This window comes from Erpetoichthys calabaricus, chromosome 6 (genome assembly GCF_900747795.2).
Source record: "Erpetoichthys calabaricus chromosome 6, fErpCal1.3, whole genome shotgun sequence".
Taxonomy (NCBI): Eukaryota; Metazoa; Chordata; class Cladistia; order Polypteriformes; family Polypteridae; genus Erpetoichthys; species Erpetoichthys calabaricus.
In genome coordinates, this window is record NC_041399.2 from 53,016,471 (window position 1) to 53,043,774 (window position 27,304).

A 27,304-nucleotide genomic window follows, 5' to 3' on the forward strand; every position below is an offset into this window, starting at 1 on the left:
TTCTTTCTTTCTTTCTATTGAATTGAACAAACAGATAAACACTTTGGAGAAGGGTTGAATACTGTGTACATTATATCATTACGTAATGTCATCAAAGATTCTCTAATGATAAATATGAATAGGTCTATTATTATAATTATTATTATTATTATTATTATTTCAATATTGGTTGCCACTTTACCTTTTCATCCCTTTGTTTGGTGAACATCTGCTCTTGGTGTTAATTCACCTTCTTTTTTTGTCTTACAGCAGCGCTGAACACCTTTTATTGAGCATGCCTAGGTTTAGGTTTCTGTTAGATAGATTTTCATTAAATATGCCAAGTTTCAAAGCAAAAAAAATCAAATAATCTCTCAAATTATGCTTAGAAAACAAAAATCGTTAAGGAGAGTATTATTTTTCGGGATACACTGTAATTCGGTTTCAATTTCATTGAACATGTGTAAAACCCTCCAAAAATGTTCTGTTGTGAAGTACAACACAAGAGCACTTATGTTTCAAGGAGGGATGTTTAAAGTTGTTTCTTTTATTAATTGTTGTTAGTTTTAAATTGAAATAATATATTAAAAATAGTATTACTGCATCAGAGAGATTTGGTATTTGCATAAATACATCAAGGGAGGCATGATGGTGGATTTGGCAGTGCTGCATATGCACAGATCTCATGCCAGACATCGTCTGTGTGAGGTCTGCATGTTCTGTGAGTGATTGTGTTGGTTTCTTTGTGGGTACTCAGATTTTCTTTTCACATCTCCAAGGACACACAGGATAAGCTAATTGGTGATCCCAAATTGACCCCTGTACAGGTGTGTGCATGAGTAGGTCCTATGATAGATTGACATCCTATCCAGGGTGGCTTCCTGCTTTGTGCCCAGTGCTGGTGGTATAAGCTCTGAACAGAGACCCTGAAATGGATAATGTGTGCTTGAGAATAGGATAACATCATGAAATGTCTTCTTTCTGACTTAACCAAGAAATATTAAATGACCCTGAACAGGAGTCCTGTTTGGAGTTGTGTTCTATTTTGTACCCTTTACTGCTGGGATAATTTGCAAACTTCCACAACACTGGGTTGTATTAAGTGGGTTTAAGAATGTTACCTGTATATATATATATATATATATATATATATATATATATATATATATATATATATATATATATATATATATATATATATATATATATATTCACGGCATTCGTAGTCTGTGTCACAATCTGATTGTATGGGTGGTTACCTACCAGGTAACGCTTGTGGTTGGCCAGCAATCTGCTAACATCCGCCACGGTGCCCTCAGTTTGTGAGGAGCAGTTGTGTGTGTGTGTGTGTGTGTGTGTGTGTACATCCATCCATCCATCCATCCCTTTTCAAATTCACTTCATTATGGGTATTTTTGCAGGGATGCTGGAGGCTGTCACAGCAGGCATCAGGCACAAGGCTGGAATTATCCTTAGATGGAGCACCAGTCCATCAGAGGGTGAACACACATGCACAAACACACACTTGCTAGAACTAATTTTAGCATTACTCATAAACCCAAATTAGAATAGTGTGAGCAAACTGAAACTGTCTTATAAATATCTGCTTACTGTCAATATGTGATGACAATATTTTCATAGTTTCAACCTATACTTAACATTCACTGTCAGTCATGTAAGATATGGGTGTGATGACACCAGAGGAAATACAAATGGAAAACCTTTTAAAAAAGCAATAAAAATAAAAAATAATATGCACAAGGATGGAAACATTTGGAAACATTCAAACATCCATCCATTTGCCAAATCTGCTTATTCTATGCTTATCCTGACAACATCAGGCATTAGATAGGAACATGGCACCAGTCCATCACTGGGCACACTCACTCACTTGCCCTTACATTCACTTACACTGTGCAGATGGACTAGTTGATCTAGTATACACAGCTAGCACCTGAATTCTTGCCCCCAGAAACCGTGAAGTAGCAGCATTAATAACCACACTCCCTTGCAAGCAGGTCCTCCAACTTGCAGGAAAATCTTGGGGGTTGGTGGCAGGATTGGCACTCCAGCTGCTGTAAAAACCTCACACTGTTCCAGTGGGGAGCTGAGGTATCACTAAGTGCACTCGGATGCCAATCCAGGTGGGTGTGGGTGCGGTAACGCACTATCAGCGTATGATCCCAACCTCTCTCTCTCTCTCTCTCTCTTCAGCAGGACATATTTCATGAAAACATTCAAAACAACAGCCATCCTCCAGTAAACTGGGTAGAAGTCACTGCCTGTGTGAAATCTGCAATTTTTTCCCATCTCTACATGCGATTTTATGTGTCCATACTGGTTTTCCGCCCACATCCCAACCATATGCTTGTTAGCTTAACTTTACATTGTCCCTCCATAAATGGGTGTGTTTGTGTGTTTGAGTGTGCCCTGTAGTAGACTGCCAGGCTGTCCAGCGCTGGCTTTGCCTTGTGTCTGATGCACTCAGAAAATGTTTCAGCCCCATAAACCTGCATTATAGACTAACAGGGGTCAGTAGATTTCCATTTTCAAGTTTACTTCTAGTGCTTAAAACGTTTTTAAGAATTTGAATGTGTATTTTAATGCATAGGAGTATTTTTGTAGGTGGGTTTTGAAATATGCAAAATTAAATTTACTATGGAAGGTATCTTTATTGGGTTTTAGTTAAAGTGCCAAAGTACACTTGCAGCATTCTGGAGCAAGAAACCTACTTTTTTATCCGCAGGCCTTTAGGACTGATTGATCTTTTACAAAGCTTGAGAGCAAAACTGAATTTAACCCTAGTCATGCTGCTCCATATCAGAAGACAGCCTTTAAAAGTGAAACCCCTAAGCATGTCTGAGCTTCTAAGATCCCATTAAACCATTAACTTCAGAACCAATGCTGCATGGTGCACATGAAGAACAATAAGTAATGGAACATATTTCTTTTTTTAATAAAATAAGTTTTTGATGTGTTTTTGATAATATATAGCCATTTGTTTAAGAAAATGTTGAAAGTAACACAATTCATCATTCAATAGAGGCTGTGTTTCTCAAATACTGAATGTGAAGAACCTCCATCAAGAAAACAGTGTACAGTAGGCTACATTGAACAGCCTATAATGAAATATTAGGGGCAAAAATGAAAATCCGTTCATGTTGATCTTTTAGAATCTCAGTCTGGCCCAGAAGAAGGGATCTCTGTTCCTGGATGGCCATACTGACAACAAGAGTTTTTTTATCCATCTTATATTCAAATCCTGTTTTATATTATATAGAGTCCTGGAGTGCTGTAGTGACTACAGTATATGTTATGTTTACAAACAGCTTAATAATCAGAAGCTACTTCTTTCTTGTAATTAATTATTCCATCTTATGATCTGCCCTGTATATCTGCCATTTCACCATTCTAAGAAAGCCAAAAATTTGGTGGATTAGCATCTCTTAATTCTCATTTTCAATCTCATTTCTTTCTGCAGACTTTAGGAAAAGGTGGAATGGTGGCACAGCAGACTGCACTGCACCGTCACACATCATGTTTAATGGGTTCAGATTTTGCACCAGAACATTGTTTTGTGTTAGGCTCTCCCAGAAACTGTGTAGGGTTTTCTCCAAGTGCTCAAATTTTTCCTCCTACATCCCCAAAGACTTACTTTACATGGTGGGTGGATTGATGACTCAGAGTTGGCCCCCATATCAGTGACTGCAGGTGTGTGCGTGCTTGTGCTCTGTAATAGTCCAGCATCTTGTTCAGGGTGTTTCCTGCAATGCATATTGAATTAATTATTCACATTTATATAGCACTTCTCTTACCACTCAAAATGCTTTATATAGACAGAGGTGAACCATTTCAACCAACACCAATGTGTTCTACCACCAAGATAATGCAACAGTGGCCATTATTGAGCCAGTACGCTCACAATACGTTAGCTTTTAGGTGGTGAAGGGGTGAGAGAGATAGGCAATTAGAGACAGAGATTGATTAGGGGACCAGAATGCACGAGGCCATGGTGGGCAATTTAGCCTGGACATCTCTTTTTGAAAGATGCCTAGGGATCTTCAATGACCACAGAGAGTCAGCACCTTGGTTTTACGTCTCATCTGAAAGATGGCACCATTTTTACAGAGCAGTGTCTCCATCTCTGCATTGGGGCAGTGGGGTCCACATGCAGACCACAGGGTAAGCACCTTCTGCTGGTCTCACCAACAGCTCTTCTAGCAGCAACCCAAACATTTCTTAGATGCTCTCCCATCCAAGTACTGAATGGCCTGTTCTAAAGCACAAATGGTATGGCTGCTGTGATGCTTGGATGGGCTGTAGGTACCCATGAATTTAATTTGGATTAAGTAGGCTTGAGAATATATGAAAGTATGAATGTATGGATGTGTGTATGTATATATGCATTTATGTATGTATGTATAACGGTATGTATGTGTTTTATCAAACAGTTTCTACACTACTAAAATTCCCATGTTTTAACAGTACCATTTGATCTGGTAAGCTGTTAACTGCCATTTTTCTATTAGTCTCACTGTTAATTGGCTGTTGTGTAAAGAAAAAATGAAATCTTAAGAAAACCGAATCTTAAGAAAAGGGAGAACTAAATTAGACTTTGCACTAAAATGTGTAAAAACTTTTTTCAATTGTAACTTAAAACCCAGACTGTTAATGTTTTCTGTGACTGTGAACAGAGAGACCCTGCAAGCCATCTAATTAAATGAGACCATTAATTAACTACAGAGACTGGCCTCACTTCAAAAAAGTGGTCCAAAGTACTCCCTCCAGACATTGTGACTCTCGAGAACTAAGGTGGTGGGGAGCTAATATCATTCTGGGTGGCAACAGCCATGTTTTGAAATTGATTGCTATCACAGTGCTGGGCGATACCCACTCACAGCAGGACAGATTGATGAGGAAGTTAGAGTCCGCTGATACTCCCTGCTGTGTACAGACTCGTACTCTTTGGGTCATTCTTTAGAGTACCACTCAAACTAAAGAATTAGGACAATCCTTGCTGTAAATCAATTACCTTATATAATTATTTGTCTCGGCGGCATGGTGGCGCAGTGGGTAGCGCTGCTGCCTCGCAGTTGGGTGATCTGGGGACCTGGGTTCACTTCCCGGGTCCTCCCTGCATGGAGTTTGCATGTTCTCCCCGTGTCTGCGTGGGTTTCCTCCGGGCGCTCCGGTTTCCTCCCACAGTCCAAAGACATGCAGGTTAGGTGGATTGGTGATTCTAAATTGCCCCTGGTGTGTGCTTGGTGTGTGGGTGTGTTTGTGTGTGTCCTGTGGTGGGTTGGCACCCTGCCCGGGATTGGTTCCTGTCCTGTGTTGGCTGGGATTGGCTCCAGCAGACCCCTGTGTTCGGATTCAGCGGGTTGGAAAATGGATGGAATTATTTGTCTCATTCTCTTTTGTCATAAAGCCCTTCCTATCTGGAACAAAGTGGCAGCAGTCCTGAATTTCGGTATTATTTGTGTCCATTATTTCTTCTTAAGTGTTGAATTGAAACATCTTGCTGTGATGAGCTCATGTATATCCAAATAGTATCAGATACTCTTGTTAGTTAATGATATTTATTATTTGCACTTCAGTGGTTATTTTTAATAAAAAGATGTAGGAGTTTAGAATCACAATAAACAAGAGACAAAAAAAAAAACAATAAGATAACAGAGACAAGTTAATACTCGTGTTTAACACAATGACAGTCTGAATTTCACAAAGACTTCACACAATTAATAAAACCTAATGTTGCAAATTGGGACAAGCCTTCTTATCACATGTGAAATTCAGTTAAAAGAAAGAATTAATCTCAACTGGTTTAAACAAACATTTGCACCCACTGTGACATCACATTTCTCTAAACTTGCTCTTCTACAAATTATATCCATCCATCCGTTTCCCATCCAAATCAGGCAGCCTGTCCCAACAAGCATTAACAGGGCAGGGCATCAGACCATTGCACACAGACACCCCTCTGCCAGTTTAGCAATGCCGATCCACCTAATCTAATCGAACCTGCATGTCTGCAGGAAACCAGAGTACATGGAGGAAACCCTTATATACACAGGGAGAACATACAAACTCTACACAGACAACAACCTGCACCCATGATATGTTTGATCCATGTTAAAACAGTGCTAAACACTTTATCACTGTGCCTTCTTGTTCCACAGTAGTTCAGAATACGTCATTTCTAATGCTCCATTCTAAAATACTAATCTATCTCTCTATCTATCTATCTATCAAGCTGTTTATCTCTTGTCAGCAGTCACAGTCTCACATAAAAACAAACTCATTACTGCCGAACCAATAAACTTACTATTTTATTAGATGCTGGTAGACGAATTTTAAGCATCTGCAGAAAACTGGCCGAAAACGAATTCCCTAATAGCTAATATTAAACAAAGACTTTAAAAAGGTAAGTTTCAGGAAAACTGGCCAGTTTGAATTGTGTCACAGTCCAAGTTTCACTGGGCTTTTGTAAGTTATCCTAGTGTCTGCATGAGCTTTTATCAGAGGAATTTCTCCCAAAGTTAGGTCACTGCCATGACAGTGAATATGCTCAGCGGCGGCCAGGCATCCCGTCCAAGACTCAATCCTGCTCGGCACGATGTGCCAACCTGCAAAATTTCAGATCCGACGTCAAACTGAAACTGATTTAAGTTGTTCAAAAGCGGATGGACTCTCAATGACCAGAACTAAACAAAACTGCCCTGAATATATTTCTGGTAGACCCAAACGACTCTGTCAAATGATACGTGCCTGATCTCTAAACCTGATTATCGGGGGTGCACTTAAAATCTCAGCTTTCACGCTTATAAAAATGCAACTACATCAGTGACCAATCTGTAACACTCACTGTATTTGGAATTGCCTATGCCTTCAGAAGTGACTACCCAATAAACGGAGAACCCTGCAGAGTTACATTTACTGGGCTGTGCAGGTACAGCGTGGGCACTTACTGTCTGCTAGGACTAAAACATTGCGGTCTCAACATGAAGCTTTTATGATTTTCCTCTTTTCTCTTTTTCATTTCTGCGCAGCCTGGCTCCGGTGAAGCATCTTCTCAACAAAATGAAACTCAACCAAACGCAGACGCCAAAGCCGGCGAGGGACCTCGACATGTTTTCTCCTTTTCCTGGCTCAATTCTCTTACTGAGTAATGAGTCTTCGAAGCTGAACAAGACCGGGGTTGTTTCGTTCAAACTGGGCCAAGAAAAGAGCACGTGAAGACTTGGAAAGAAGAAGATGATGATGATGATGAAGAAGAAGAAGCCATTCTAAAACTTTTAGGAAGGATTCCAGGTTGCTGGTGTACTTATTTAAGTTGAGTGCTGCTTGGGTTGATTCATAAGCAGCCTTGCGAACTTTTTTTTTCTAATTCTCCAAAGCGGGTTACTGTCAGTTTCTTGTTTTAGCATTGCTTGTTTCTTTACACTCCCCTGGGATTTAACTGCATTGTAAGGGGAAGTCATCTCGCGCTTACCCTGACAAAGATCATAGTAAAATGATGCTAACATTAAAAATAACAAGATCTTCACACTCGAATGTAAACATAGCGTTGAAAGTTTTATTAAAAATATAAATATTAGACATTCTGTTAAACAACAAAAATGCCGGATTGCTCATATTATGTTTATTATTAAACAAAGTACAGTGAAATTGATTTCACGATTTATTATCCATTTTTTTTCTGAATACAGCAACCGGAATTTTGTGGATTTCATATCAACCTAATATGAATTTCTATTGTTACGAAAAGAATTAAGATCTTTGCGTCAATGTTATTGTTTTGTATTATCACTGGTACAATAGTTATACAAATTAAAGATGACTTATGCTTCAACTGCCTCGCGTTTCTGATACGATTCGATTACCATCAAGCGAAATACATTTCCTGTTTCTGTTTCTTCAGCTGGAGGTTTAAAGCTATAAAAATAAACAAATAATGTAAAGGTAGCACTATGATACATAATACTGCGTGTTTTAGGTTAGCCTTCACTCGGGTTTGGCGGAAGATCACTTTCCGATGACCTCCATCATTTTCCTGTTGTTGTGCGCCTGTTGGGCCAGTTGCTCAGCTCGAGCCATTTCCAGAACCTCTCGGAGGAGATGGAAGGTCAGGTCCAGTGAAATGGGGGGCTCCTCAGAACGCTTCCCCTTCTGTATTGAGCCGTCTGTCTGGTCAGCATAGTGTTTCACCAGCCGGCTGACGTTGCCAATTTTACCTTGCAAAAGCCGCTGAGTAAGTTGAACCTGCAGAGCTCTGGACAGCGTGTCGGGAGGCACATTTGATAAGGACAGATGCGCATTTCCAAGCCGAATGAAGTACTCCTCTCCCATTCGCACCAGTACTGGAAGAGACTGCTGCTGGAGATCTGTTTGAGGATCGACGCCGGTCTGAGCTGCTCCGCCACTCTCGGCTGGTCGACATTGACGACGTGGTAGAAACGCAACTAGCAGGGCAGCGGTGCAAACGAGCAAATGCAGCTTCATGTCCAAAATCCTCCAAGAACCTAAAAAAATAATAGTAAGAAGTAAATAAAGAGTCTATCTACCAGTTCATTTTTTTATCATGTATCTAATTATTCAAACGAGGCTACTTTTCCGTGTTTTTTGTTGACTGTAAGTGAACCAATTTGCAATCCCATTCCGCGAGAGATTATTTTAAAGGTTTCCAACCCCTTTTAACAGTAAGTAATCATAATCGTCAAGTAATTCAGCTCCTTGGAGTCTGGCAATGCGCTGTTTTCCCATAAACTTTTTTTGTTCATATTCTATGTGGTTTGTATTCAGCGAAGGGAACGCTGCGTCCCAGCAACAGAATTGTTTTAGCAAATCATATTTGTTTAACAGCGCCTACAGCCGCTCTGTAAATGCACGCTGCAAAATGTACTTTACTACTAAAAAAAGAAAAGTTCTATAGTAAAAAAAACAGTAGAAAAACATCTCCTTTTAAACTAGAATATGATCTGCAATCTATCAATCACATTCCACTTCTATATATATTAGAAAGCCGAAAAAAATGTCTTACCTTAGGCAGAGTAAGTCAAGTCGGTAAATGTCTCAGTGGAAAGAGGAGCCCAGTAAAAGAGCAGTGTCCTCCTGCTTGATTTGCTTCTTGGATCACAAGAGATCTCTATATCGAATTTTACAAATAAAGATAGGAATTTGGGTTTTATAGCTCGAGATCTGCGATTAGAGTCACGCTATGAGCTCAGAGCTCGCGCCTGCGTAGACACTTGAATGAGTAGACACCTGAATGAAGAATCCATTTAAAAAGGTGCTGGGCAGAGTTAGCCAGTGTCAAGTGTAGCCACTGTCCAATTGTTTGCAAATACCTTTAATGTGGTAGAATGACGCAACATAAACTGTAACAAATCCGTCACAGAGATCGACCCTCTCCATTGAAAAGCACGAGAACCGGCACCTTTTTCCTTTTTATCACACAACAGCTGGCTAAAACCGGCGCGGGTTTGTTACGCCTCGTAGCGGTTTGTCATTTCTGTACTTTGATTTTACTGCCTCGAATTCATTTCTGGATCCAATTAATAACTTTCACAAATTAACCAGATTCATTGTCTACCGCTGTCCCTGGTGCTGAACATTGAACATTGGTGTTGTAACTTTTGTCTTACGTAACCAAAACGAGTTAAACGTCTTCTGTTGCAAGCAATCTTTCAGTGACTTACAGTGGAAATATAAAGTCAGAAACTAGAGGGCAACATCAACATTAATTAACATAAAAGGGGTTACATGCGGAAATATGCATTAAATCTACGGAAGCTGTGTCACGTAACGCTGCTTTAATGCACACGCTACTATAGCTTATTCAAATAAATGTATTAGTTAATAAATGACTATAGTGCTCTTATGATGAACTTTACATTAAAAAACACGGAACGCTTCATTAATTATAATGCCATTGACGCTCATTTTGTTAAAGTGGCAGGGGGATAACACTTTAGAAATTCTATCAAGTTATGCATACAGGAGAGGATGTCCTCGGGATGTGTTATTGTTTTTATTGTTATATTTCAACCAGCTTTTTGGATTTAAATATCAGATTATTATTATTATTATTATTAATAATAATAGTCATCCTCGCTAGTTAAAATATTTCACTCATTTTGTCTCATTTGAATTATATCAAAACTATCAAAGTCTGTTAGTCTCAGAAAATAAACGAAAGCATTTATAACAACAAACGTAAAATGTAATTGAACTGATTTGAGTACTTTTGTACATTCTAATCAATTAATTAGTCAGGCTGTGGGCTCTGTTGACTAATTTTGTCTTCTTTATAGATTATATAGTTTTGTCTGAAGTAGATAAAAAAGAATACTGAATATTTTGTAATTACAATTAAAACAATGGAAAAAGTCTGTTTTGAACTACCTCATTATTTGCAGGGAAAATGTAAATTAAAACATCAAATATTTCCAATGGTGAGAGTTACATAAGTAAACTATGAAACTGAACTCAGTAATCTTTTTCTATGCACAAAACAAGCATCTCATCTTTTGAGGGTATTTATGTATTCTGACCATGAGGATGGCCTGCAGTGTTTATATCTGAACTCTGATTAGAATGGTGCTAGACATGCCTGTAAACAACTGTACAGGGTAATATGGATAAGCAAGATATTGATAACATAAAGAAAATAAAAAATGAGAGGAATTCTCACATATACTTCATATGGCAATACGTTTAATACAGTTAAACAGGTTTTTAGTGGCAAATAAGTTACACTGAGCAACATTTTTTTCAAATGTATTGCTTCCTGGAAAATGGCCAACATTAATGGATTCCACTTGCCCTGATAACGCTTTTCCATCATTACAGTTTCCTACTGAAATCTTTCACCATGTTCATCACTGACTGCACCAAGATTACCAGGGAAGAAGTCCAGGTGTGAATGCAGAAACAGAATCTTCGGTGACATGTTGCACTTCATGGTTTTGTATGTTTGAAGCATGTTGTCAACCAGCACAAAAGGGTAAGATAGGTAGACTTTATTATTTTATAGTGATATCTATATTGTTTAAAAATGCATGCCAAACCCAAAATGCAAACCGGAAATCATGGTCAAAAATAAATGTTGCAAAATCTTAACTCAAACTTTGAGTATGTGTCCCTAATTAAATATAGAAAAATGTTAGTCTGTATCTTTGTTTTATCCTTGAAAATTGCTTGTAAAAATCTTTGTCACTTAGGGAAAGATAATGTAAATATTCACACACTGTGTATGATTATTAAATTACAGAGACTGCTGCATTCATTTAAAAAAAGGTGTGGTGGAGTTTAAAATGAATAATATGTAGCATATCTGTTGTTAAATGTTCTGTATGTCTTTATTTGTAATGTCACAGAGTCAGGATGCTTGACAAACCAGCTTTCTACCCCCAGAGTTCGATTGAAAAGGAAAGCAGCACCTGGGCAAGTTTTATGACTTAATTGCATTCCTTCCTTTCTTATTTATTTGAATCTACAAAAACGCTGGACTGGGAATGTTCAGGCTGCCTGAGTTGTTTCATTGTTGAATGACCCAGGAAGGAGGTGTGTGTGTGTGTGTGTGTGTGTGTGCGTGTGTGTGTGTGTGTGTGTGTCAGGAGCTACAGGGGGAGCCATGTTCCCTCTGCCATTTTCCATCCTGAAGAGAGCAGACAAGATGATGACCTGGAGAGAACTGACCAGAAGAAACACAATGAAACTACAAGTTTATCTGCTGCCTGAAACTACACATTTAGTATTATCAGGCCGTATGGTTTGGTTTGTGACCAGCATTCACATTGTACTCTGCTTCCTTATAATATGGGCCTATTATCAAAGAAACATAATTAAATGTGTCACTAAACTCTGCCTGTTCTTTTACTCTATCTAGTTGTCTGATGTTATAGATGTAAATGTCGAGGAGGGTTTGAGGGTTTAGTGCACCTGACAGTTCAGCAAGAGTATGGGATTTGAGATATTCTGGTAAAGTCTATAAAAAAAAGAGTATAACGGGGAAAATTGTGTCACCTAGGTCTGTATACAACAAAACAATAGTAAACATTAAATGTAAAATATATCAACATTTGACCTAAACCTTTCTTTTATCAGACATAAACTATAACATGAAAATGTAAACATGTGATAACACTGATTCAGCAACCCACCTGTCACTTTGACGTATGGTGATATATGCTATAGTTTTTCACCAAAAAGATTTTAAATGTTCTTTCCTGAATTCATTTTCTATTTCATTTTTAAGGAAGGAACAGTATTTTTTATTACAGGTAAGAAAGACCATAGTGAACTAAGGCCTTAATATATATCACATAAGACACATTGTGACAGACAGACAGACAGACAGACAGACAGACAGACAGACAGACAGACAGACAGACAGACAGATAGATAGATAGATAGATAGATAGATAGATAGATAGATAGATAGATAGATAGATAGATAGATAGATAGATAGATAGATAGATAGATAGATAGATAGATAGATAGATAGATAGATAGATAGATAGATCCTACTGCAAGGATGTCCAGACTGAGAAGAAACAGAGCAGAAAAAGACAAATAAACACACGCAGTAAGTCCTTAGATCGTGAGATCTGTTTATCGAAATATGGGGGAGAAGGCAAGAACCAAAGTCAGAAAACTAGCAAGGTGAAAACCAAAATAAACTTGAGAAAAGCATTCTTTTAATGTCTCTTGAATCCACAAAGTTGAACAAACGAGTAGTCAAAATGGCCAGTATTTATATTGTTGTAGAGATGATGAGTCTAATGTGACTTTCGGGGGAAGCCCCTTACCACCGAAGGTTACACATAGAGTCAATACCTCAAATGGTACCTTTGCAAAATTAAAACAAAGACAAAATAATTGTTCATTCTTGATAATGGCTTCCCATGAAGATATTATATATGCCAAAAGTTTATCCATAGTAAAAATCTTAAGGGAGAGACTTTATTTTAGGTGAGAAAACTGTATTTCTTCTAAAAGTAATTAATTTCTAACTGAATTCATGACAAAGCCAAGCAATAAGCACTGATGATGTCTGAAGTTGCATGTTCCTAGAGGATCATGGGATACATCATTATATCAATGGGACACACTGAAATTCAAAAATAGCTGCACCCATCAATAAATAAAATGCCACTGCATAATAATTAGAAAAATGAACAACTTTGAAACAAAAAGATATTTTAAAAATTACATCATAAATGGATTTTCCACTGTAAAAAATAAAACCTAATTGATACAGGCAAATCCACAGACCAAAAGTCAGCAATCAAAAAACAGAGCAAAAAAAGGTCAAAATCCAGAAAAATCTACAAAACAATAACAATAAAAATGCAATGCCAATCTGAAAAACCTGACCTTCTGCCTGAGGTGTTAAGGACAGACGATGGTCCTCCAGCTATGTGTTGTGGTGGCCTCAGTCCTGAAACTCAGTTTTAAGGGGATAGGGAACATAACTAAACACAAAAACATAACATAAATGAAGAAAACGATATTCAATATGTAATATCGAACATATATAAAAAAACATAAGTAAACATAAGAATAACGCATCAGACAACAATTTAAATGAGCCAGGGATTAAATCCTAACACTAATAAACTGAAAATTGCATTACAAGAATGATTCTGATCTAGCATATCATTCAGCATAAAATACTTGCCATTTCTACTCTTAGGTCAGTTATCTGACCTCACACTGTGAAGTGGATCTTCCTGATAGATTGATGTCTGAAGTAATCACATTTAGTGCTTATGTTATGATCAGAGCCTACTGTACTGAAGTAATCAACTGCAGGTAAAATGATGATACACAATGTTCTGAATGCAAAAGTAAGTTAATACATAATACACTGTATATATCCTGTGAGTTGGAGTAGTTAAATAAATAGAGATTTATACACATCTTCTCATAAGAGGCTGCAGCAGGATTGAAAAAATGCCACACACAATGAAGACATTTGGATCTAGAATCCACAATGAAAGTGTAAGGAAATCTCACTCTTGTGAAGGGGAGCATGACTGGCATGAAAATGTAAACTATTGGTACATATAGATGAAGGTGTTTGGGGAAAGGATTACGTAGATTATTAAGAGAGCAGTTATTGTATGTTATATAATGTCTATGCAGTTTTCTATTTGTTTTCAATCTAATTAAATCCAATTCATCCCAATACACTATATGTACACATTAGTGCTGACGTACCTCCAGTGAAATCTTAGCCAGCTCAGTCACTTCCGTTGTCTGCACTAAAGCTGTGATTTTTGTTTAGTGGCAAAAGACAAAGAAGTTTAAGTTTCAGCGAACAGATAGCCCTACAGCTGGACATTTTTGTGTACCTTTATGTCAAACTTCCAGTAAGCACAATGTTTTCATACATTTCCCCTCTGATGCAGAAACCCAATTTAAATGGATCATTGTTATCCAGAGAGAGAGCTTTACAGTTACCAAGTTTGAGACCGGCATTTTATAAAAAAGGATTTTCACGAACCAGGGTCTGAGGTCAGGCGGTGACTGTTGAAGAAGGGAACGGTTTCTGTATTGTTTGAGTTGCACAATTTCTCCATTCCACATTCAAGACTGGGGGTTTGGGAGAGGAGAAAGTGACTGACTGAGGATGACATACCGGGCAAAGAGGAGGTTGATAAAATCCTCAAGGGAAACAACTAAATTTTGTCTCCGGATCAGGCAATTGTTGACCTGGCACTTAATAAATAATGACTCTCAGGGAGGAGATCCTCAACCTGAGAAAACAAATTGAGACCCTTACAATGAAGCAGCGGTTTGGCATTCACCGTTTTTCTGGCTCATACAGAGGTATTTGCTTTTTTACAAGGTAAGATGTCCAGCAGACTCATGTTATTATGCATTGTAACAATGGTGGCGAGTACCACTATGGATGGATTCTCTGCTCTTTACATGGCTCTTTGAGGTCTTCAGGACTGGAAGTGACATCATCATTGGCACCGGAAACAGAAGTGATGTTGTCATGGCCTGAAAGTGACGTCATCGTTGGCGACAGAACCAGAAGTGACATCATCAGTGGCTCTGGTACCCTGCAGGATTTCCTGTGGATGGTCTGCAAGAGATTGAGAAAGACAGTCAGCGCACCCCACTGCCCCAGGGTCTGGCGTGGAATTACTATCATTTAGGCCCTTCAACTGTCTCCCAAATGCATGTGTGTGACACCTTCAAAATTGTGGATGTAGCTTGAAACATATAGTTTGAAGTCCTTCTCCTTTTCAGCTCCTGACATTTGGCACAATGTTTGAATAATGCAATTTACATTGTTTACCATCAGTCGGGGCACATCTTGAAGCGATCAGATGAAAAACGCCATAGCTACTCTGTTTTGATATCCATGGTGGAAGCACAGCAGCTGGCTGACCCAGAACCCAGAAGAGAGTGTGCATATAGTATATTACACACAAGACAGGAACCAACCTTAAAAAATGGGAGATATACAATATTTTATATTTAAATAACACATTTATGGAAAGCATACACAGTTATAACAAAATTTCACACTTGCAGTGAGTGTTACAATTACTTTACAGAAAAAAAGAAAAGTATTATAGTTAAGACTAAAATAAAACCAATCAAGTACAGTAAATCAGTACACATACGGCCCTAGTCAATAATGCAGCACATTAGGAATGCAACATAGCAAACTGTTAGACAGCTATTTGTGGTAATGTGGTTTGAAATTATTTGTCAGAATTTAAGGAAACACCTTTTCTGAAATCAGTCGGCAGAGTTGTGATGGTTGAAAAATATAAAATGTAAACTTTTCATCTGAGCTAAGTCTTTAAGCTTTTCTTTTAAAGATGCGATATTTCAGTATAAGGTGGAGTGGTGGCTCTGAGCCTAAGGATCTGCGCTGGTCTCTGTAAGGTTGCCAGTTCAAATCCTGTTACTGCCAGACGTGATCCTACTCCATTGGGCCCTTGATCAAACCTCTTAACCTGAAAATTGCTCCACTGTACAATGTGTGATCCACAGCGGTCATGTGAGAAGACAATTCCCCCTCGGGAATTAATATAGTAAATCAAACAACAATCAATCGGGATTTTGAGGACACTTCAGTGTCGGCTGGGAAAACAGAAGCAGTATAAGGTTAAACACTTGACTCCATCTCTTCAGAGGAGCTTTAGCATAAAGCCCTTCTTAAATCAGACTTCTATAAGTGTCATTGGCTTGACCTACAGCTAGTTATGAGTGAAACAAACAAGTTTCAATTTGCATACAGTATTGTGAAACTGACACTAAAATTCGTTTTGCAGGCGATTTCACAATTGTGCAGCGCAAAACTCACTAAAAACAGTTTTTGGGGGGGTTTTAAAGTTTTTTGCATTAAAACAGGAAACATTGTTCTCTAAATTCTCATTTACACTTGCATATTTCCAAATGTCATTTTCTGCTGAATGTAATTTGAAAAATCAATTCTGTTTATGCCACTCATTCATCAAGGAGGAGCACAGCACATTTTCTTAAAATGTGACATGCTGCATATTTGCCACACACTAATGTGTTACCTTCTCAGGAAAATCTCACTACATGGGGATCCAACATCCATTCCCCTCTCAGTTGAAGAAACGGCACTACCTACCACTATCCTGCAACTTTCTTGATTACTGCAGAAGAGGTTGAGGACATGTATGCAGAAAGTCAGTCTCTGATACATCTTTAGGATGTGGGTCTCTAAGACTGTCAATATAATTGTCAAAGTGGAGATTATACTACCAGAACATGTCTGGCAACACCAGAAAATGTCTACCAGTGAGAGGACATTAGTCTGGTGATTTTGTTTTCACTAGAGGTCTTATAATACTAAATGATAGGTAGAGGCATACAGAATTCATGCATTTAAACACTTCCAGACAGGACTAAACACCTTTCTTCTTGTGCCAAAAGCACAGATTTCTTCTGTATGACAGCAAACACTGAACAGGATTTAGGGGTGGATGTTGACACACATGTTTTCATCGACACAGAAGAAATTAAAAAGGCAAGTAAAATGTTAGGTTAGAGCATAAAATCTGTTGAATTTAAATGAAGGTAAGTTATACTCAAAGTTTTCAAAACTATATGATGCACTAGTAAGCCTGCAGAAGACAGCGGCCAAGTGCATCCCAGGACTAAAGGACACGTCCTACTCTGACAGACTCAGAGAATTAAACCTGTTTAGTCACGAGCAGAGGAGACTGCGTGGGGACCCAATCCAGGTCTTCAAAATCCTCAAAGGCATTTAAAGCAGATCCAGCAACATTCTTTCAGATTAAGGGTGAATCACATACTCGAGGACATCAGTGGACATTAAGAGAAAGTGTATTTAGGACTGAAGACAGAAATTACTTTTTTACACAAAGAGTTATGGGACTCTGGATCAAACTACTGAGATACATAGTTGTAGCAGAAACCTTGACAACCTTTAAAAAGAATCTGCATGATATATTGGAACAGCTTAGCTATGAGCTAAACAGATGGGCTTGATGGGCTGAATGGTTTCCTCTTGTTTGTCAAAAGTCTTATGTTCTTATATTCCATTTTTTTTCCAAATATAACACCAAATATTACTGTGAATTCAGTTATGCACAAATCATTTCACTCATTACTACCTAAACCAACTTTCTTGAGTGTTCTCTGGCAACGGTATGAATACGTCCAATATAAAATCCCCAAGAGAATCATAAAGAAGATTGATCTTTGGGAGTACAGAGGAGTAACTCATTCCAAGAAAAAAACAGAATAACAAAGAGAAAAAAGGCACTCCATAGTCTCAGTCTGGCTTTCCAGTGTACACCTCAACATTCTTTCATCAAGTATCCGCTTTATTGCTTTATTTGCTCCTTTAGTGCCAAAATCTTAAAATGCAACTTTAAAAACAAATGTTAATAAATGACCACATTATATCTTTTCAGAAAATTACATAAAATCAAAATCTTTGTTTCCAAGGTTTTTAAGTGGCTCCACTTGCAATTTGGCTTTGTTGGTTTTCGGAATTCTTGTTTTTCAGATTTGTGTTCTTTTGCTAAGTTTTAAGGTCTGCCCTGTGCTTCTGTTGTAGCTTCATTTATAGTTGAGGTGTTCTGTTTTTTAGTTGTAAATGATTGTTTTGTTTTTGGGCTCCATCACTTTGTGTTTTTAGTGAAGCCAATCAGAGAATTTTTGAGTGTTTAAGTGTTTCAATTATTTATTGTCTTATTTCTTTAATTTCATTGTCTCTCAGTTTTGTTGTTTATTTTGTATATGATAGAATTTATGATTTAAGAAATTGTGTAATAGTAGAGATTGTTTCTTTTTGTCTTTTTTAGTTTTGTAAGTTTATTTTTTTGTTAAGTCATTAATTCTTAGTTATTTAGTTAAAGAAAGATGAATCAGTTTAGATAATGTAAAACAAGAAGTAGGAAGAGAAAAAGGTTTGGGGAAAGTCTGTGACCATGTATAATGAAACTAAATTTAATTAATTAATTAATTAATGAATAGGCAGCACGGTGGCACAATGGTAGTGCTGCTGCCTCACAGTTAGGAGACCCGGGTTCGCTTCCCAAGTCCTCCCTGCATGGAGTTTGCATGTTCTCCCCGTGTCTGCATGGGTTTCCTCCGGGTGCTCCAGTTTCCTCCCACAGTCCTAAGACATGCAGGTTAGGTGCATTGGCAATCCGAAATTGTCCCTAGTGTGTGCTTGGTGTGTGTGTGGGTGCCCTATGGTGGGCTGGATTTATTCCTGCCTTGCAGCCTGTGCTGGCTGGGATTGGCTCCAGCAGACCTCTGTGTTAGGATATGGCAGGTTGGACAATAACTGACTGACTGACTAATTAATTAAATAATTAAGTAATTAAAAAAAAAATCTTTTTACAAAGATACTGCTGACATCTTTTCAGATGGGAGTCCGATGCAGAACTGACTCAAGGAGGTCTGAACTGTTGGTGAAATGCTGGTCATATTCTCAAAACTGAAGAAGCACACAGTGCAAACCACTGCTTTCGTAGGTACCTACCATCACCAGAGCCCTTAAGCTGCCCCCCAAGCACACATGCATGGCAACAGATAATTGTCATCAAGGGCAAATTTAAACCAAACTTCTTCTTATTGCTCTCAATTAGGAAAAGTTAGTAGCTCAGTACAACCTTTATTTTTGTCCAGAACCACAACCCATAACATAAATCACAGGTATGTACCCAAATAGGTAAGTAGGAGCAAGGTGGTCAAATACAAGATACAGGGGTGAACAAAAGTAGGTTTATAGTTGTTTGTATAGTAAAAGACATGCAGGTTATAATTATTACAATAGCTGGATTAACTCAATAGCTTTATGAACTTTATTAACTCAAAAGAATGTCACAATGGCACAATGCACTTGCCGGCCTTATGTACTCACAGCTGTAAACCTATTTTTTCCCACCCTTGTATAGGGGGCCCTTTAGAAAATGATGTATTATAGAGCTGTTGAGTTCTCCCATGGGTATGTGACACTTTAATTGAGAATAGGTGTTCAGGGGTACAGGATTACCTGCCATCACCACAGAAGGATGTCTTAGTAATTTCCTGAGAGCATAACTAACTGTAGTAATGGATGTCAGTTGTACTCTGGAAAAAGATTCAGGCTTTTATTGAAATGAAGCTCCATACCATTGAGTGGTTGAGTGTATGGGATATAAATGAGGGCAAGCATTTGACCTGTGGGAGGAATAATGGCTAACAGGGAAGAGAGACAGGAGGTGGAAGGTGGAAAGAGGACACATATATATGGCACTTTGAGATGGATGAGTGGCGAGCCACTCCACCTAGCAGACTGAGTTTCCAGATCTGTATAGTCAAGCCCAGTGATGAAACAATGTTTTTATGTTACTTACTTATTTATTGGTGTGTTATGAATAGGTTTATTATTTTTCAGGTGTATTGCCCTCCTATTTTCTTCCCTCGCATGTGTTTCCTTTGAGCTAATAAACACTCTTTTTTTTTTTTAGCATCTTGGCCTTCTTAGTGATATTCTGGATTCAGAAGCAGTGCAAAAATCCACTCTTTTGTTTTCAATACTTACTAATTGATCTTTTCTTCTCATTTGTCTTTACACTCATTTAACACAAAGGGACGTAGCTATGTGACTCATGAATATGATCTTTACTCTCTCAATAGGCTGGAATTGATCAACCTAATTCAATCTGAAAAATGAACTGAAAAAGTCACCATGGGGACATACATGAAAGGAGATTACTTGGTGAGACTTGTGTAATTAAACCAATAAATTTTAGAATAGACAAATGAATGTAAAGTAATAAATGTAATAAAAATGTCACTTCAGTATTGATACAAACAAAAGATTTTTTCCTTGTAATTTCGGAATAAGTGCACAAAAGTGCAATTTATAGCAACTGTTATAATATCAGTTAAAATTTCGGGGCTACTTGTATGTGTAAATCACATAACCCACGGAGAAAATGTTTTTTATAGAAGCCAAAGTTATTTTTAACCAACAAGACGGTAATTCACATTAACATTAATAAATATGAATTGTATTATTACAAATACATATACATACAATACTATCGTAAAGATCTCACATAGCTTTAAACTAGGTTTGCAGTAGGATTCCATAAAGCTGGTCCCATTTTGTTTTATGAAATTTGGTGTCACAGTAGTTCACAGACATACTCTGGAGGTCCAGAGCTTTTAACTTCCTCTTCTATGAGCGCTACACTGGCGTCCTGTAGTGACATGTATTGAGTTCAACAGGTCAGCACCAACAAGTATATAAATGGAGACACTTGTGTGGTCCTATGTTCCTTCTCACCCACTCAGGTCTGCTGATGAATGGAGCCTGACAATGCCACCTCTGCGTGGCAGCAAATCTCAATCTGACACTTTTCTTGTGTAGCTCCTAGCTATTGGAATGATCTGCCCACCGCCATTTGATCTGCTGACTCCCTTAATGTGTTTAAGAAGCATTTGAAAACTCTTGTTCTGTGAATTTCTGTCAAATTGGGAATGGCTTTGACAGGTTCTTGTGACCAAGGGAGTCTAACTAACTTGTAATTTGTTGTCAGCTCTTACTTATGATGACCATGACTATGTCCTGTAATGTTTATTCCTAAACAGTGTCACACACATGTGAGTAGGAGTCAACTAAAGGGCCTGAATAATGACAATTCCACCTCTGACCTGGGGGGTGGCAGGATGCACTAACTGTCTTCCTCAATCACTTGCAGACCATTCTCAGGAAATCCAACAGGGTTCTGGCGCCTTTGATGACATCACTACCGCTTCTGCCATCGTTGATGACATCACTTCCAGTCCCACATCTAATGACGTCACTTCCACTTCTGGCCCCAATAATGTCACTTCCTGCACTGGCATTTAAAGCCGCCATCTTGAATCAGTATTGCAGTTCTGTTTTGGACTCAGTTGAGTGAATAACCCACAACCTGTAAAAATACCTTTTTGCAGCCAAGGCACATTATACGGGTGGCTACCCCAACCTTTATGATGTTTAAGTGTCGTTCTTGTCACAACAGGCTAATGTTTATTCGATTATGTTGACCTATTTTGTAAGTCACTTTGAATAAAAGCATCTGCTTAGTGAATAAATGTAAATGTAACCCATATTAATTAAAAATCATAGGTTCAGCTGCACAAGTATATTTCGAGACAGCTACTGTTAAGGACTACATACTGTTGTCACACATGCGCATGGGAGGCAGCTAAATAGCCTAAATAAGGGCAATTCCACACCAGACCAGGGGGTGGCAAAGTGTGCTGATCCTTTCTCTATTTCCACTGCAGACCAGTTATGGGAAAATCTGTCTGACCCTGACGATGTCACTTCCAGTTCTGGCCCCACTGGTGTCACTTCCTCTACTCTCCCTTAAAACTGCCATCTTTGCCTCAGCAATTCAGTTCTGTTTTGGACTCCAACCTGTACACAACTGTACATAAATTTCAACAATTTTGCAGCCAGGAACTATTATACGGGTGGCTGCCCCAAGCCTTTTTGTGGCTCCTTGTCTTATCTTTGACAATCCATAAAACATAAAAGTTCTTCTATAAAATAAAAACTGGTTATTACTTTAGAGTATAGAACAGATTTTGTGTGCATGCAAGCATCTTTGCTAAACTTATGTCTGTTACAGTAAATCTATCACTTAAAAATGTGGAAGGAGAGAGCCTCAGTCTACTCCACCTCAGTCCAACTAGCATGTTCTATGAGTTAACGTCACGATATCCATGCTGGTTCCTCAACTCTTTCTTTGTTCTCCCTAACAAATTACCTTTTGCGTTTTTCTCAGTGAATGACGTGAATCCAGCTGCCCTTATTTGCTTCTGGTCGCTCCTCAAGAAGACACTCTTGAGAAACAAAGCCAATCTCATGTCCTTTTGCCGATGGCAGAATCAGGTCATGTATGTAACTGCCATACTTATATGTTTTGTGTTTAGAGCAGAGGTTTTCAAGTTCAGTCCTGTGGCTGCACTGTGACTGCAGATTTTTATCCCAACCGAATTTGCAATCAGTGATTCCTTTTTAACTTTACTTAACCTTATTGCTTAAATAGCTGATCTTTGTTTCTTCTGTTATTTTGCACTTAGAGAAGTTCAGTAGTGCATAAGAACTACATTTATGCAAGAAATTGATTTTTTTTTTTGCCATAGGTTTAAAAGCTCAACTGAGTTTAGTAATTTTCTTTTTAGTTCCTATTTTTCTGTGAAATTTGCCTTGCTAATTGTATCCAAATACTGACAATTAATGAGCACCTGAGCAGACACAGGTGCAAATGACATTGAATGCTATAGGGTAGCAGCTAGTTCTGTGTTATCAACTCACATGCTCATTAGCAAATAATGTCTTAAATGACAGAGAGGAGGTGCAGCGGTTAACGGACTGGTGTAAAGCCAATAATCTGTCTCTGAATGTAGACAAAACAAAGGAGATGATGTTTGTCTTTAGGAAGACTAAGAGTGACCGTCTGCCACTGAACATTGTAGAGTGGCACTGTGAACTGTAGAGGTCGTCAATAGCACCAAATTCCTGGGTGTCCACCTGGCAGAGAATCTCACCTGGTCCCACAACACCAGCTCTTTAGCCAAGAAAGCCCAGCAGCGGCTCTACTTCCTGCATAGGCTGAGGAAAGCCCATCTAAGATAGATAGATAGATAGATAGATAGATAGATAGATAGATAGATAGATAGATAGATAGATAGATAGATAGATAGATAGATACTTTATTAATCCCAAGGAGAAATTCACATACTCCAGCAGCACCTTACTGATACAAAAAAACAATATTAAATTAAAGATTGATAATAATGCAGGTAAAAACAGACAATAACTTTATATAATGTTAACGTTTACCCCCCCGGGTGGAATTGAAGAGTCGCATAGTTTGGGGGAGGAACGATCTTCTCAGTCTGTCAGTGGAGCAGGACAGTGACAGCAGTCTGTCACTGAAGCTACTCTTCTGTCTGGAGATGACGCTGTTTAGTGGATGCAGTGGATTCTCCATAATTGATAGGAGCCTGCTGAGCGCTTGTCACTCTGCCACAGATGCTAAGCTGTCCATCTCCATGCCAACAATAGAGCCTGCCTTCCTCACCAGTTTGTCCAGGCGTGAGGCGTCTTTCTTTTAATGCTGCCTCCCCAGCACACCACCGCGTAGAAGAGGGCGCTCGCCACAACCATCTGATAGAACATCTGCAGCATCTTATTGCAGATGTTGAAGGACGCCAGCCTTCTAAGGAAGTATAGCCGGCTCTGTCCTTTCTTACACAGAGCATCAGTATTGGCAGTCCAGTCTAATTTATCATCCAGCTGCACTCCCAGGTATTTATAGGTCTGCACCATCTACACACAGTCACCTCTGATGATCACGGGGTCCATGAGGGGTCTTCTCATGTTCTCATGACATCTTCCACCATCTACTCTAACAACATTCTACAGAGGAACCATAGAGAGCATCCTGAGCAACTGCATCACTGTCTGGTTTGGAAATTGCACGGTCAGGGATCTCAAAGCCCTACAACAGATAGTGAAGACAGCTGAGAAGATCATCGGTGTCTCTCTTCTCTCCATCATGGACATTTACACCACATGCTGCATCCGCAAAGCCACCAGCATTGTGAATGATCCAACACACCCTTCACATTCACTGTTTACACTCCTGCCATTGAGAAGAAGGTACCGAAGCATTCATGCCCTCACCTCCAGAATGTGTAACAGTTTCTTCCCCTAAGCAGTCAGACTCCTGAACACTCATGGACCAGACTGATATCTGATAATTGTGTTCTGTTCTGCAGTGTTGCACATGGTTGCACATGTTTGCACATTTGACTCACATGTACCTTGTTATATATTATGTGTCTTTATGTTATGTGTCATGGATTCTTCATTGTCCTGTGTTTTATGTAGCACCATGGTCCTGGAGGAACATTGTTTCGCTTCACTGTATTCTGTACTACTGTATATGGATGAAATGACGATAAATACTCTTGACTTCTTGACTGAACATTAACAAAGAAGAAAATATTAAACAGCAAGATAAAAAGAACAGATCCATCCCTGTCTAACACTCATTAAGGCTTAATCTAAAAGTCATTTATCATAACCAGTCTGAAATTTCTGGAGGAACACAAGCAAATAATGAAACTAGGAAATGAGAGCTTCATTAATGGACGAGTCCAACTAAAAGATAATAATGGTTAGGGCAAAAACCAGCAGACGTGGGGGGCCCAGGACTGAACTTGAATAAAAACCATTTTAGATAAGATTCTGCACATACATCATGTGTCCTGCATTACCGACAAACAAGGTATGAATTTATTTTTGAGATCCAAAACAAAAAATAACCTACTTGAAAACTGTTTTCAATTCCTATAAACTGCAACCACTTCATATTGTAATTGCCCCTTTAAGATTCACCACTCCAAATCCTGTTGAGGCAAATGTTATTTTAAGAATGCCATTAGCTCAATTTGTTCTCCAGATTAAGCTGGCCTTGTGTTCTTAGTTTGAAATTTCCCATCTAATGGGGGTTTAATAAATGCATGCATAATTAAATGTCAATGTTTCATTAAATATTGAAACTGAAAAAGAGAAAAACAAAACAAAAAAAAACTGTCAAAGATTTTTTTTTTACAAAATCCATCAAAAAAAGTAAATAAAACTACAAAGCAAAGCAGATTTTTTTCCATGAAAGATATTTTAACATAAAGTGTGTACTTGTGTTTTAATTAGTGTAAGTGTCATGTTGCAACAGTTTAATTTGAATTTACTTAAAGTCACAAAATAAGCTCTACTTGCATCGTTTCCCATAGGAAATGCGCTTAGTTTTCAATGTTTCATTTCTGTCTCCCTTTGCTTTCTAATCATCTCATTTATTGTTAATATCACCCTCCGAACTGCTTTACTTACATTTACATCTACCTCTAAATTCAAGTCAAGACTAGCTGATGTATTTAGTCTTGATGGACTTTTAAATATGTCCCTTGTGTGCAGCGTATGTAAAGCAGAAAGGAATGGGAAGAGTTCCGAGGCCTCTAGAGTGGCTTCCAGTGATTCATTACAAGTCATTTATTAGAAAAACACGTCACTGGAGCTGTCAATCCTGCTCACACCATTGGGCAAAAGAAAAAAGAAAAAAGTTATCTTTCAAGCTGTTCAGTTCTGTGCACAAGTTTCCATCATCTTCTGAGAATCTCAATCAGCTCTTTAGTTTATGTAAATGGTCTTGCTTTCGTCATTACTTTGCCACAGAACCACTGGGGAGCAGAGATGAACAGAAAGTTCATTTCAATTCTACGCTGCACAGTCAACTGAAGAAAATGACAAGTCTTCAGAAGATGGGAAAGCTTTCATGAGCACCTTTAAAAGCCAGAAGGACAAGGAAGAGCACAACGTATGCTGGGCTTAAAATGAAGTGGAATCAAGACAAAGAAGGGCAAAACAAATTCAGACATTTTACAACCCCAATTGGGCAGAATCCAGTTCTGGACAGGATGCCTTCACAGGATAGGACATACACCCCAGTGTTCAATCAGCGTTGGGCAATTAGTCAAGTATGCACAACTATGAAGTGTACGTCGAAACCCGAGTCCATATAAAATAGCATTTCTGAATACACAGAAAGTGTGCGCAGTCCTCACATACACAGTGGTCAGGCTGGGATTCAAACCCAGGTCTCTGAAGCTTAGCTGCTGCTATAGCTGAGATTTATATATGTATATTGTAAGAATGGAGTTTAAACAATTGGCTGAAAAGCAATATACTCCTAATACAGGGCAAGCTGTGAAAAATTCTCTTCTGGAATTCCTTTTTATTTGAAGTATGGGTCATAAAGCTCAAACATTTCTCTAAATGCTAAATCATCTTAAATGTCTTATGGTAGTTAACTAAGCTCCAGTGCAACCTTTCTTGGTCTGAGACATTTAAAAATGAGTACAGATCCCATAATCTTCCCAGATAGTCATGGACCCCAGTGCTGTCATGCTAGCTTATGCCACTTGTGCCAGTTTTATATTTCTAGTGGTGTTATAATTTTAACTTTGTAAAAATGTCACACTAAACTTCACGTCAGTAATCTGTGATTCATTGTTTTGGTTTGCTTCGACATCTTCAAGCCATTGACGCTAAATGGCATTTAAGTCACAGGAAAACATGGCATATTGATATTTTCTTCTCATTTAGAATATCAATGTAGAAAAGTGAATAATTTTTTACAATCATGTTATTATGACCTGAATTTAATGGTATAGTTGGGCTGTATCATTAATAAGAATTCTTTGATGAGCACCTTGGGATTTCAGCAAGAATATTTAGGAGCTGATGATGCTTGGGGCTTCTTTTTTGACGCTAGTGCATCTTGTTCCTTTAAATTATTTGAACATTATTTAATGTTACTGAAACCATTAAAAAAAGCTTTTACAAATAACATTATGAATAATTCATTGCTTCTGAAAATCTGCATCAAATTATCATTAATGTGACACATTTTAAAATTCCCATTTTTTGACTCTTGTTTGTGTCTATCATTAATCTGAAACAGCTTGCACAAATTACACTTTCCAGTGGCCCACAGGAATGAAAACTCAAAAAAAGAGATCTCTTTAATATGTTTTTGGTTTCTCCTGGACAACAATTAGATCAGAAAGAAATAAAATGGAGACATTTTCATTTGTCTCATGCTTTCTCAGATTTTTCTCCTGATACGCCAATATTCTCACAATTGTGTCCTCTTGAGTTTCAGCAGAGATCTCAGCAAAGTCACACTAAGGACTCAGATTTTCCAAGTAGCGTGTTGACATTTTTTTTTTCAT

General features: G+C 38.3%; 2 protein-coding genes across 5 annotated transcripts in view; one reads left to right on the top strand and one right to left on the bottom strand.

Moving 5' to 3' along the window:
• The window catches only part of trim55b (tripartite motif containing 55b), a 60,536-nt gene extending 40,308 nt beyond the window's left edge, over positions 1-20,228 (top strand). For 2 of the 4 annotated variants that reach the window (XM_028803583.2, XM_028803582.2), the window contains one exon: positions 7,029-7,651. In XM_028803583.2, the coding sequence (XP_028659416.1) occupies positions 7,029-7,042 (14 nt within the window). In that variant the 3' untranslated portion in view covers positions 7,043-7,651. Of the gene's footprint in view, positions 1-7,028; positions 7,652-20,140 lie in introns of those variants that run through there. The other 2 variants (XM_051929168.1, XM_051929169.1) reach the window with 2 other exon arrangements.
• On the bottom strand, positions 7,820-10,004 carry crhb (corticotropin releasing hormone b). The gene is made up of 2 exons (XM_028803584.2): positions 9,020-10,004; positions 7,820-8,501 (listed from the first exon to the last, which is right to left on the bottom strand). Exon 2 carries the CDS (start codon positions 8,479-8,481, stop codon positions 8,005-8,007), a length of 477 nt encoding a protein of 158 aa, XP_028659417.1. The 5' UTR covers positions 8,482-8,501; positions 9,020-10,004; the 3' UTR covers positions 7,820-8,004.
• Positions 20,229-27,304: the final 7,076 nt, after the last annotated feature.